This window comes from Elephas maximus, chromosome 11 (genome assembly GCF_024166365.1).
Source record: "Elephas maximus indicus isolate mEleMax1 chromosome 11, mEleMax1 primary haplotype, whole genome shotgun sequence".
Taxonomy (NCBI): Eukaryota; Metazoa; Chordata; class Mammalia; order Proboscidea; family Elephantidae; genus Elephas; species Elephas maximus.
In genome coordinates this window covers 104,365,589-104,378,434 of record NC_064829.1, presented here as the reverse complement: position 1 = coordinate 104,378,434, position 12,846 = coordinate 104,365,589, and the positions used below count along the sequence as shown (strand labels likewise).

Genomic DNA, 12,846 nt, shown 5'->3' with positions numbered 1-12,846 from the left:
CGCCCTCTGGTGGAAGCCTTGTCAAATGCAGTGATCAGCGTACTGCCGGAGTTTGAAAAAGCTTGCGTTGAACCAAGTTCTATGAGGTTTGAGTCTTGTGTGTCCAGCTTTGACCATTTTACGATTCTAGGACTTGGTCCTTCAGTCACTCAACGAATATTTATTGAGCGCCTACCATGAGCCAGGCTGTGTTCTAGTGCTAAAGACACAGTGCTGACAATACAGAGCCCTGCTCTCAAGACGTGCTAACCCACTAACCCACTGCCGTAAACCAGGACATGCTAGTGGGGAAAACGGAATCAAGAAGATAATATTATTCAGTCAATAGCTAACAACTACTAAGCGCTTCCTATGTTCCAGGCCCTGATAGAAGTACTGTTCATATACTAACTCATTCGATCCTTGCAATAACTCTTTGACAATGCCCATTTTACAGATTAGGAAACAGAGGCACAGAGACGTTAAATTACTTGCTCAAGGCCTGCACAGCCAGTAAGTATTGGAATCAGAATTTGAATCCAGAGCCCACATTCTTAGTCATCCCATAACCTTGCTTCTCTAATAATGTAATGTGGTATATATAAGGGAGCCTCTGGGTGGTGCAAAGGTTAAGCAAGAGCTGGACTTCTAGCCAAAAGGTTGGTGGTTCAAACCCACTAGGAGGCACCTTGGAAAACAGGCCTGGCAGTCTGTTTCTGAAAGGTCACAGCTGTGAAAACCCTATGGAGCAGTTTTACTCTGCACACCTGGGGTCTCCATGAGTCGGAATCAACTTGAGGGCAACTTACAACAACATGGTGTTGTCATGTGCGGTCCAGCTGATTCCTACTCACAGCAATCCCATGTGACACAGTAGAACAGCCCCTTAGGGTTTTCTTGGCTGTAATCTTTACATGAACAGATCCCCAGATTAAAATAATATAAATGAATGTAATATGCTATAATAACATAATAGAATTATGATATGTGATACCCACACCCATCGCTGTCGAGTCAATCCCGACTCATAGCGACCCTACAGGATAGAGTAGAACTGCCCCATAGGGTTTCCAAAGAGCGGCTGGTGGATTTGAACTGCCGATCTTTTGGTTAGCAGCCGAGTTCTTAACAACTAGGCCACTAGAGCTCCAATATGTGATACAACATATAATATAAAATCATTTTTAGCCCCTGAAATATTTTCTGAACAAAATCAAGCAGGGAAATGAGCTAGTATCTTGATGGAGGGTGTAATTTAGATGCGGTGGTCAGGGAAGTCCTCTCGGAGGAGGCAGCCTTTGGGAAGAGCCCTGATGACGACGAGATCTGTAGGAAGATCTGTAGGAAGAGAGACCAAGCTCTCGAGGTTGGCATAGCAAGAGGGCCATGGTTTTGGGATCCAAAGTTTCCAAGATTCCAAGTTTCCAGGACTCGAGCTCTGCCGCGACTCCGGTTTCCAGGCCACCAGGTGCTGGAATCATCCTTAGATTCGACGCACCTTAGAGGCCCTGGGCCGGGCAGCAGAGGTTCCTCGACTCCCGCCGCCAGGCCTCGGCCGGAGGCTTTCCGCGGCGAGGGGCGGGGCCGGCTCACCTGTGTGGGCGGGGCCCCTTGGCCGCCCCGCCCCCGGAGGCGCAGCCTGTGGCCCGAGACTCTGGGATCAGCTCCGAGCGGCCGGGCTGGGGGTGGTCGGGGAGCGGGGCGGCGTAGCTGGTGCCGGAGCCTCCGAGGTCAGGTAAGCCCCAGGGACCGGCCAGGGGTCCCAGGGGCCAGGTGATGGGGGCGGGGGCCGAGGGAGGAGCCTCGGGCCAGGAGTACCCCTGGGCCCGCTCACCTGGCCACCAGGAAGGGCCTTGGGGCCCCTGGGCGCCCCCTTTCCAGGCCGGGGTTCCCGGGGATCTGGGGGCCTCGCTGGGGCCGCGCCCCCTCTCCCGCGCGTAGGTAAACAGGAGCGAGGACGGGGCGGGGCCTGGGGGAGGGGGGAGGAAGGGGGCCCTTGTGACGGGCGCAGGGAGGGAGGGATCCCTGGGTGCGGGGTACGGGGTGCGGGGCTGGGCCGGCGGCCAGGGGTAAGCGTACGCGGTGGGGGGAGTATGATGGGAACCTCCTCCCTGCCTACCTGCGTGTATGCGTGCGTGTGTGTGTGTGTGTGTGAGGGATGGTGTGAGAGGCTCTGGTGTGTACGAGTGTGTGTGATGGTGTAAGGCTGTGGGTATGGATGTGAAAGGGTGCTGGTCTCTGTGTGTCACTCCGTGAGGGACCTAAGGGCCTGTGTGTGGGGCAGTGTCAGCGAGGTGAAAAAGTGAGCAAGCTTTTGACTGTGTGCACCTGTGAGTTGGATTGTTTGCAGGACTTTGTGTATGTGATTGCAAGGTTGTGTGACTGTGGCCAACTTTCTGCTTGTGGATGATGTGTGTGTGGGAGAGTTGGGCTGTTTCTGGGACTTTACGTCAGGACAAAAGATATGAGACTTAGGAGACCATTGGCAGCTAGTGGTTGTGTGTCCCTGCATGAAGCTGTGCGTATAATGGGGAGTCCAACTGTTTCTAGGCTTATGTGTGTGATCAAGAGCGTAGCTGTGGTTACCTTTCTGCCTGAGCCATGGTGTGTGCGTGTGTCCATAGGACTGCGTGAGTGATAACGTGCCTGCAGTTGACTCTGTGTGCCTCTGTGAGGGTGCATGTGGCTGTGTGACTGTGTCAGGGAGCTGGGATGTGTGCTGGGGAGGTGGGTGTGAGGCCACGACTTTAGAGAGGGACTGAGGGGGTTGACCGTGACTGGCTGAGCTGCTCTGACCAGGCGGGACGTGCAGTGAAAGCTTGCCTGTTATGGGGGGCTGGTTGAGTGTAGGAGAAGGGCGCTGGAGGAAGGGATGTCCGAGTGATGTGTGCCTGGGATTATCCCCCAGCCATTCTGTGGGATGACAGAGAAGAAGAGGGCGTGTGTGTCCGGGTCGATGTGTGAGGTGACTGTGGATCTCATCCTGTCACGACGTGCCTCTGCACAGGAGACTGTGCAGATGAAAGGGGTCCGCTGCTCTGGGAATGGAGGAGCCTGGGAGATGGTGTGTGTTAGGAGGCTGCCCGAGCCTTGTGTGACTGTGGGAGGGCTGGGTGGTCAGACTGGCTGAGGTGGCGTGTGACCTTGGGGGAGGTTGTGTCTGATGGCAAAATTGTGTGAATAATGGTTGTGGTTGTTGGGATGACTGTTGATGAGCTTGTGTGATTGTGAGTTCCACTATGGCTTGTGTGTGAGGTATGAGATTTTATATATATATATATACACACACACAGTAACACCTGTGAAAGATGGAGCCTGTGTCAGGCAGAAATCTGTCAGAGAAGGAAAACTAAAATATTTCCCACTAATAGAGAGCGATAGAGAAGCGGTAAGACGGCACCCTGTCAAAGGCAGAAAACTTACAAGACCTGGAAAAGCAGGGCAGTCCCACGGAGTTCCAGCTCTCACAGGTTTCACACACACACATCTCACACACACACACATACATATACACATATACATATGCATGTATGGAGCCTCTCGGTGGCTCAAATGGTTAAAGGCTCGGCTACTAGTTGAAAGACTGGTGGTTTGAGCCCACCCAGAAGCCCCTTGGAAGGCAGGCCTGGCGATTCGCTTCTGAAAGGTCACAGCCTGAAAACCCTATGAAGCGGTTTCTTCTCTGCACCCATGGGGTCGCCGTGAGTCAGAACTGACTTGATAATAACTAACAACAACAATATGTGTGTATATGAAAGGGGGAGAGAGAGACTGAGGTTAATGGCGATCAACAGTCGGTTGTACAGTCCACAGGATTCCATTCACGCCCTTTCTGTATGTATCTACCAACCAGTTGCAGGCAAGTCGATTCCGGCTCATGGAGACCCCATGTATGTCAGAGCAGAACTGTGCTCCATAGAATTTTCAGTGGCTGATTTTTTCTGAAAGCAAATCACCAGGCCTTTCTTCTGAGGCATCTCTGGGTGGACTCGAACTGCTAACCTTTGTTAGCAGCCAAGTGCACTAACCGTTTGCACCACCCAAGGACTCCTGTATGCGTCTAAGTGTGCTTGATCATGAGTGTGCTAAGAGGTGCTAAACCCCTGGGCTGCTCATGGTGGACACAGTGGCTTCAGTGAAGTGTACCTGAGAGGATGGGTGTGAAAATCGGGGAACTGCCTTCTCTGTGCAGCCACAGGTGTCTGCGCTGTGGGCACCGCTTCCGGCAGGGTAACTGAGTCTGGGAGGACTCCCTTGTGTTTGAAGCTCTCTGTGTGTGTCTGTGGGTATGCAGTGTGTAGGTGTGTGAGTGTGTGGCTGTCCAGGCAAGGACGTGAGGGAGCATTTGGGGAAGATGGTGACAGGTTCACAGTGACTCCTGGGAGGCGCTGCGGAGGTAGTGGGGAGTTGGCGGCTTGCAGGCTGTGTGAGCGTGCGGGAGTGTGTATGTCGTTGGGACAAGCAGAGAGATCAGGAGACGGTCTAAATCTGAGGGATTTGCTTATACTTTCTGAGGCGAGGGAGCTAAGGGGAGGAGAGAGTTAGTTTCCGTGTGGGTTGGCTGTTACTCCAGAGAGGAGAGTGTGCCTTTGTGTTGGGTTGTATTTCCAAGAGGGAAGTGTATGTGTTTTATTTCAGAGAGAATAGGTGCGTGTGTTAGTATGAGTTAGTGTGTTCTATCAGGTTATAGTTCTAAAATAACCTAAAAGGAAAATGTGTGTGTGTGTTGCATTGTATTTTTAAGAGGACTGTGCCTCGTGTGTATATGTGTGTGTGGTATTCAGTGGGGCAGGACGTGTCGAGTTGTATTTCTGAGGAGTGTGTGTGTGTTGTGTTGTGTTGAAAGAAGAGAAGAAAGTGTGTGTGTATTCAGTTGTATTTCTGAGAGACGTATGTGTGTATATTGTATTTGAAAGAAGGAAGTGTGCTTGTGCGTGTGTTGAGATGTATTTCTGAGAGAGGAGTGTGTGTGTGTGAGAGAGGGTCCCAGAAGCACCAGAAGTTAGGTACCTGTGACCTTGTCACCCATATATACCCACAGGAAGTCCCACATGTGGGACGCCCACTCATTACGACCTGGTCCTCAGACCCTCAGCTGTCACATGGCCAGTGTGACATCCACAAGTCACGCCTGACACCCGTGTGTCCCATCACGCCCTGAGCCAGCTGGGCCTGTGTGTGATGGAGGGCAGGGCCCCTGCTCCCTCAGGGACCCTCAGCTCCTCATGCCCCAGGAGCTGACATATGGGGCTCCCCACCATACCCCCAACCTAGCGTCTCCTCTGCTTCCAGCACCCTAACCTCATGGCCCTGTCCTCCTCACCCCAACCCCAGTTGTCTGACTGGTTCCCAACAAAAACTCAGTGAGAATGAGCTCATGGAGAGGCTGACGCCTCCACACGCCCCGCCCCACATGCCCAGGGACGAGTGAGCCTCCATCCTGGTCTTCCAGCCCTGATTCTGGGTTAGGGTCTCCTGGGTCCTTGGGGTGGGGAGGGCTGGCCAGGTCAGCTGAGGGCCGGCATGGGGTCCTTGAGACAGCTGCTTGCCCTCTCTTGGCTAGTTATACTTAGTGGGGTTTAGGGCGTTGTCCTCAGGGCAGGGCCCCAACACAGGTGGACTCGGATGTTCCCAAATAAGAGCTGTCCCGGATGGGGAGGGCGTGGCGGCAAGGGACTGGCTGGGATGAGCAGGGCATGGAGGCAGAGGGATAGCTGGGATGGGGAGAGGTTGGGCCAGGGAGGTTCTGCTGGTGGGATGGGCGTGGAGCTCGGGAGCTGGCCGGGATAGGCAGGTAGGGTGAGGAGGCAGGAGGCTGGCTGGGTTAGGGAGAGGACGTGATGGTGGGGGAAAGTCCTGCCGGTTGAGATGGGCGTGGAGGCAGGGGGCAGGCCAGGATGGGGGGAGGTTAGAGGCGGGGGGGTCCTGATGGCTGGGACAGGTGTGGAGACAGGGGGCCTTCCTGGCCTTGGCACTGACTCCCCAATCTCGGCAGCCCCAGGAGCAGCCATGTCAGTGGAGGTGGCGGTCCCCGGCGACATGGGGCTGGGCCCGGAGCGCCTGAATCCTGAAGAGCTGGTGCAGCAGACGCGGCAGGTGGTGCAGGGGCTGGAGGCGCTGCGAGCCGAGCACCGTGGCCTGGCTGGGCACCTGGCTGAGGCTCTGGCAGGGCAGGGCCCGGCGGCCGGCTTGGAGCTGCTGGAAGAAAAGCACCAGGTGGTGTGCCACTCGCTGGAGGCCATTGAACTGGGACTGGGCGAGGCACAGGTATGGGGGCAGGGCTGGAAGGGTCAGACCTGGGGTGAGCGAGGTGCAGATATGGAGGCAGGGCTGGGGGGGTTTAGGCCTGGGGTGGTGGAGACACAGGTACAGGGGAGCAGGGCTGGGGGTGTGAGGCCTGGGGTGGGGGAGGTGCAGGTAGGGGGGTGGGGTAGCAGGGTCGGGCCTGGGGTGGGCTAAGCCCAGCTATAGGAGCACTGAAGAGGGGCAGGTCTGGGAGGGGGCCATGTATGGAGAGGGAGGCTCCAAGCCAGAGATGGGGTCCCTGGGCAGCACTGGGGGGGTCCTTATGCCTGACAGGGGAGGTCCCTGGGTGGCACAATTGGTTTGCGCTCAGCTGCTAATCTAAGGTTAGCAGTTCAAACCCACCCCGTGGTACTGCAGAAGAAAGGCCTGGTGATCTGCTTGTGTAAAGATTCCAAAAAAAAAACCAAACCCACTGCCGTCGAGTCACTTCCGACTCACAGCGTATGAGTATATGAATATGAGTCTGTAAAGATTCCTGCCAAGAAAACCCTTTGGGGCAGTTCTCTTCTGTAATACATGGGGTCGCCATGAGTCAGAATCAACTCCAAGGCAACGGGTTTGGTATTTTGGGGTTTTGTGTATGACAGATTTGTGGGCCCTGGGGAGACTTTGGGGTTGCATGGGTAGGACGTGAAGTGTCCCTGAATATGATTTGTGTGGCCACTTGACATCAGGGGGTCCCTGGGCAGGGTCTGAGCCTCTGAGCATCTCCTGAGCCACAACTGAAAGGGTCTGGTTAGAACTAGGGTGCTCTGACCTGGTGGGAGGCCCTGCACCCCCGCCCGGCAGGTGCTGCTGGCACTGTCGGCACATGTGGGCGCGCTGGAGGCCGAGAAACAGCGGCTGCGGGCGCAGGCCCGGAGGCTGGCCCAGGAGAACGCATGGCTGCGGGAGGAGCTGGAGGAGACGCAGCGGCGCCTTCGGGCCAGTGAGGAGGCTGTGGCCCAGCTAGAGGAGGAGAAGAGCCACCTCGAGTTCCTGGGGCAACTGAGGCAGTATGACCCACCCTCGGAGAGCCAGGTGCTGCTTGGTCCTGTGGTCGCCCTGACCCTCCTCGGAACCCCGCTGCCCCCAGCCCTCTGCAGAGCCCCCAGTGCCCCTGACCCTCCAAAGAACCCCCGGATCCTCCACAGATGTTCCACAGCCCCCCAAACCTCCACAGGGCCCCACAGCCCCCAGACCCTCAAAGAACCCCCTGACCCTCCATGGAATAACACAGCCCCCCAACTTCTTCAGATCCCCAAGCCCCCCGCACCCCAAAGAACCCCCTCACACTCCACAGATGCCCCACAACCTCCAACCTCTTCAGACTCCCACAGCCCCCCCCAGGCTCCCAAAGAACCTCTATCCCTCTACAAAATCACACAGCCCCCCAAACTCTTCAGATCCCTACAGCCCCCCAGGCCCCCAAAGAAACCCCTAACCCTCCATAGAATAACACAGCCCCCCAACTTCTTCAGATCCCCACAGCCCCCTCATGCCCCCCAAAGAATCCCATGACCCTCCACAGAATCCCACAACCCCCCACTCTCTGCAGAGCCCTTTAGTCCCTCAAACCCTCACAGAAACCCCCAACGCTTTGTAGAGCCCCACAGCCTCCAGACCTGCCAGAACTTCCACAGGTGTCCCCCATAACTGTTCCACAAAGCCCCCAGATCCTCCCCAAGCCCCAGGAGACTCCCAAGGCTCATGATCACCACCTTCTTCAGTCCCTGAGACACAGGACCTCTGGTCTCTGAAACTTACCACCACTCCTCCTGACGCCCCACTTTCTGTCCTCCACACAGCAGCCCGAGTCCCCACCTCGCCGAGACAGCCTGGCCTCACTATTTCCCAGTGAGGAGGAGGAGAAGAAAGGTGGGTGCAGGGAGGACAGAGGCTGGGGGGAGCTTTGATGGGCGGGGCTCCCAGCGCTCTGAGTAGGGGGTGGGGAGGTCAGGAGGATAAAGCAGGGGCTAGAGGGTGGGGTGATAGCCAGAGGGGAGGCTGGAGGCTGGGAGGCCAGGCAGGGGGCCACTGAGAGCCTCAGGGCAGGTGGGCAGCCATGACCACAGTTCCACGGAGCAGGTGAGTGGCTCTGTCAGTCTTACGAGGCAGGGAAACCACCATGGGGTCCAAGGGTCCCAAAGGCCAGGCTGGCAGCCATGTTCACATCTCACTGGTCAGGTAGGCACCTGTGAAGTTGATTCCACAAACCAAGATGGATAGTTGTCACCTTGGTCCCATGGGCCAGGAGAGTGGTTGTGGCCCCAGTCCCACAAGCCAGGAGGGTGGCTGTGGCCTTGAGCTCATGGCCAGGCATGGCTGCAAGCCAGGGCACATCCTACAACCAGGAGGGTGGCTGTGACCCCAGTCTGAGTCAGTGCAAGGACCCCATCTCAGGGGCATTTGGGCATCCAGGCAGCTGTAGCCACCCCAGTTCCAGGGTGCACGTGTCCCTGGGGGTGAATAGACTGTAGGGGAGGGAGGCCTGCTGTGACTCAGGCCTGTACCCCCAGGTCCCGAGGCAGCAGGGGCGGCAGCAGCCCAGCAGGGTGGCTATGAGATTCCGGCCCGCCTCCGGACCCTGCACAACCTCGTGATCCAGTACGCGGGACAGGGCCGCTACGAGGTAGCTGTGCCACTGTGCCGCCAGGCCCTGGAAGACCTGGAGCGGAGCTCGGGCCACTGCCACCCAGACGTGGCCACCATGCTCAACATCCTGGCGCTGGTGTACCGGTGAGGGCGCAGCCCTGGGGGAGCAGGGAGGTTGGGGCACAGTGGAAGAGGGGCGGAGGGAGGGATCCTGCTGTGCAGGGTGGGGAGCAGAGATCTGGGAGGTAACTGAGACCCCTCCACACACGCCCCACTGCCCCCCTCCCTCCACACATACCCCACAGCCCCCCCCACACACACCCCACAGCCCCCCTCCCTCCACACACACCCCACATCCCCCTCCCTCCACACATACTCCACAGCCCCCCTCCCTCCACACACACGCCACAGCCCACCTCCTTCCACACACCCCGCACAGCCCCCCGCCCTCCACAGATGCCCCACAGCCCCCCTCCCTCCACACATGCCCCACAGCCCCCCTCCCTCCACACACATCCCACAGCCCCCCTCCCTCCACAGACACCCCACAGCCCTCCTCCCTCCACACACACCCCACAGCCTCCCTCCCTCCACACATACCCCACAGCCCCCTCCCTCCACAGCTCCCCCACAGCCACCCCCTCCACAGATGCCCCACATCCCCCCTCACCAGATGCCAAGAGAGAGGAATCAGAGAGCAGAGAACAGACTTCAATGAGGGGAAGATACCTGAGCAGGGGAGAACTGGGGGGCCCCTGGGGAGGTAGGGACTCAATGAGACAGACTGGGGAGGTGGGGGAGACCCCAAAGGGGCCCCCTGAGGGTGCCGCCCTTGCTTGGTCTGCCAGGATCCACCTGGCCAAGCCCATTACCCCCATGGCCGTTCCCCAGGGACCAGAACAAGTATAAGGAAGCCACAGACCTTCTCCATGATGCCCTACAAATCCGGGAGCAGACACTGGGCCCTGAGCACCCAGCGGTGAGTGTGTCGCTATAGTGAGGGGTGAAGGGCTGTGGGGCAGTACCTTTCCACCTCTGACCTGTGACCTCCCCTTGCAGGTGGCTGCCACCCTCAACAACTTGGCAGTCCTCTATGGGAAGCGCGGGCGCTACCGGGAGGCGGAGCCCCTATGCCAGAGAGCCCTGGAGATCCGGGAGAAGGTCCCGCCCCTGCCCAGCCCTCACCAAGCCCCCTTTCCAAGTGGTCCATGACCCCTGAGGCTGTATGATCCTCCCGCTTTGATTCTGTAGCATTCATTTCATGGACCTCACCCTAGGACCCAGATCCTTTGGTGTCCCAATTTATTCCCATGACCTCTGACCTTTTGCGCCCCTCACATTTGATAGCATGAGCCTCCAATTTGAGTTTACATCACCTGATCCTGTGACCCACCACCCCTGACCTGTGAACTCCCAGTTTGATCCTATGACTCCTGGCTCTGTAACCCCCTTAGAACTTATGCCCCCCATCTGGCGCTGACCTTCCAACCTGTGACCAGTGCAACCCCCAACCTTGATCTACCTCAATTCAACCCTGCACCCCATATCTCTGAACCACAATGACCTCTGACCTCAACAATCTCCCAATTTTATGGTACAACTTCTGCCCCCAACCTCATGTAACTCCCCATTTGGATTCTATAATCCCTAACCTGGGACACCCATTATGACTTCTGACATCGTGTGGGCCACCAGTCTCCTGTGACCCCCATGACTTGTGATCCTGACCCCCAGGCCCTGGGCACCGACCACCCAGATGTGGCCAAGCAGCTGAACAACCTGGCCCTGCTCTGCCAGAACCAGGGCAAGTTTGAGGAGGTGGAGCAGCACTACGCCCGGGCCCTGAGCATCTATGAGGCCCTGGGCGGGCCCCATGACCCCAACGTGGCCAAGACCAAGAACAACCTGGTGAGGACCCACCCACCCATCCAATACCCTTCAATGTCTCCACCCACTCACTCACCCTTGCCAGAAGCATTCCCTAGGGCCTATGCGTGGCAGACTCATGCTAGGGGCTAGGATGGGCCTGATGTGAGTTGGTCCAAGATAAGAACTGTCGATAGGATGCAGCAGAGCCAGGAAACCCCATGTCCACAGGGGTCTCGGAGAAGGTGTCCCCTAAGACAAGGCTTTAGAGTTGGGCCCGACAGGTGAGGAGTCTGCTCAGCACAGAACAGCTTGTAGAACGTTCTACATGGAAGCGTGAGAAAACACGCATGTTTTCAGTGACCCAGAGAGAGGTTCCAGGGAAAGAAGAAGCTGGAGAGACTGGCTGAGACCAGCTGATAACATCAAATATTTATTGAACTCACACCACGCACTAGATCCCTTCCTAGTGCATCCCCTGAACCATCCCATGTATTTCTAACAACCCGTCCTATGAGGTAGGAGCTACTGTCGCCCCCATTTTGTAGATGAGGAGAGTGAGGCACAGACGGGTTGAGCCAGTAGCTTAAGGTAGAGCAGGAAACAGGTTCAGAGATGGTAAGTTATCTGGCCTAGGTCACCCAGCCAGGAACTGGCGGGGCTGGGATTCAAACCAACTCAGCCAAAGGGACATGAAGTGAGCCTGGGCAACTTTCCAACAGTACTGGGGAGCCAGGGCAGGTTGTTGAACAGGGGAGGGACACGGTCAGGTTTGTATTTGGGAAAGATTTGCCTGGATTCTGCATGGGGGGCTGGAGTGAGGGTGTCTTGTAAGTTTGTAGATTTGAGCCCAGATCACCCACTCTCTAGGCCTCAGCCTACCTGAAACAGAATAAGTACCAGCAAGCAGAAGAACTGTACAAAGAAATCCTCAGCCGGGAGGACCTGCCCGCCCCTCTCGGTGAGCCCCTGCCCCTCCCCCCCCAGGAGGCTTCTTAAGCCCCCTTCCCACCTTCATGTCCCCATCCATTCCCCAGGAGCCCCCAGTACAGGCAGAGCTGAAGATGCGGACCAACAAGTAAGGCCAGGCTTTGCTTTGGCTTTGTGGTGGCAATGGGGACTGGATGGGATGGGGGACTGACTGGTGTCCCGGCACCCCCCAGGCCCTTCGTCGGAGCAGCTCTTTCTCCAAACTCCGGGAGTCCATCCGGCGGGGAAGCGAGAAGCTGGTCTCCCGGCTCCGAGGCGAGGGGGTGGCGGGAGCAGCTGGGTGAGTGCTGGATCCAGTTAGCAAAGAGCCTTGATGTCTGCAGAAGCTGCAGCCCCTTCCCCTCCTCTCCTCCCCTGCTCAAGAACCTTCCATGGCTCCCATCTCCTGCTATGGCACATACAGATCAAACCCGGTGTTGGACAGTCCTGGAATTTACTCCTTCCCCACCTGCCCCCTCTGCAGGATGAAGAGAGCCGTGTCACTCAACATGCTGAATGTGGATGGCCCAAGGACTGCAGGGACTCAAGTGCAGGTGTTAGGGACACCTGGGTCATATGGAGGGGGTGTAGCCATGCTGGTGGGCTGAGATGAGGGAAGGGTGGGGGCAGTCAGGCTAGCCTTGGAGCTTGGGTGTTGGAGTGGCCACAGACAGGAGAGTCGACAGGTTATACATGGGGTAGAGGCAAGGGGATGGACAGGTTGGAGTGAGGCTAGGTGTGGGGACAGGGGGATGAGCAATATGGCCATGTACTAGCAGTGGGGTGGCCTAGAGGGCAGGGAGGTGGTCATGGGGCAGGAGGGTGGACCTGGCAGCAGGAGCGTAGCCATGGGAACGGGGGAGTAGACATAGGGTGGACATGAAGATGGGGGGTGAATGTGGAGACACATGGGGGCAAGGTGTAGCCATGGACGCAGAGGCACAGACACAGTGGCAGTGGTGCAGAAGTGTGTCCTGCCCTCACCCACCCCTCAACCGTCCCATGCCCTGTTCCCAGTTCCCCAACCGGCACCTGAGTGAGGCCCAGCGGACCCTCAGCGCCAGCACCCAGGACCTAGGCCCTCGCTAAGACAAAGCGGCCACGATGGCCGCAGCGTCTCAGGAAGAAGAGTGGCGGGGGGGTGGTGGGGAG

The 12,846-nt window shown here is 57.4% G+C and overlaps 1 protein-coding gene across 3 annotated transcripts; it reads left to right on the top strand.

Moving 5' to 3' along the window:
• The first annotated feature begins 1,600 nt into the window (after positions 1-1,600).
• On the top strand, positions 1,601-12,799 carry KLC3 (kinesin light chain 3). Of its 3 annotated transcripts, none has more exons than XM_049900048.1 (13): positions 1,601-1,714; positions 5,975-6,246; positions 7,075-7,305; positions 8,076-8,142; positions 8,784-9,003; positions 9,751-9,838; positions 9,919-10,020; positions 10,594-10,767; positions 11,596-11,686; positions 11,763-11,803; positions 11,889-11,995; positions 12,179-12,248; positions 12,712-12,799. In XM_049900048.1, exons 2-13 carry the CDS (start codon positions 5,989-5,991, stop codon positions 12,781-12,783), a joined length of 1,521 nt encoding a protein of 506 aa, XP_049756005.1. In that variant the 5' UTR covers positions 1,601-1,714; positions 5,975-5,988; the 3' UTR covers positions 12,784-12,799. The 3 variants fall into 3 exon arrangements, with proteins under 3 accessions (XP_049756005.1, XP_049756004.1, XP_049756006.1); XM_049900047.1 differs by having other exon boundaries at positions 8,073-8,142; XM_049900049.1 differs by lacking the exon at positions 11,763-11,803 and having other exon boundaries at positions 8,073-8,142.
• Positions 12,800-12,846: the final 47 nt, after the last annotated feature.

Excerpts from the sequence above, each read along its gene's own strand:
- KLC3 (XM_049900047.1), top strand. The coding sequence starts at position 5,989 with ATGTCAGTGGAGGTGGCGGTCCCCGGCGACATGGGGCTGGGCCCGGAG. Across the intron at positions 9,839-9,918 it reads TGGGCCCTGAGCACCCAGCG|GTGGCTGCCACCCTCAACAA; the intron begins GTGAGTGTGTCG and ends CTCCCCTTGCAG. Across the intron at positions 10,021-10,593 it reads CCCTGGAGATCCGGGAGAAG|GCCCTGGGCACCGACCACCC; the intron begins GTCCCGCCCCTG and ends CCTGACCCCCAG.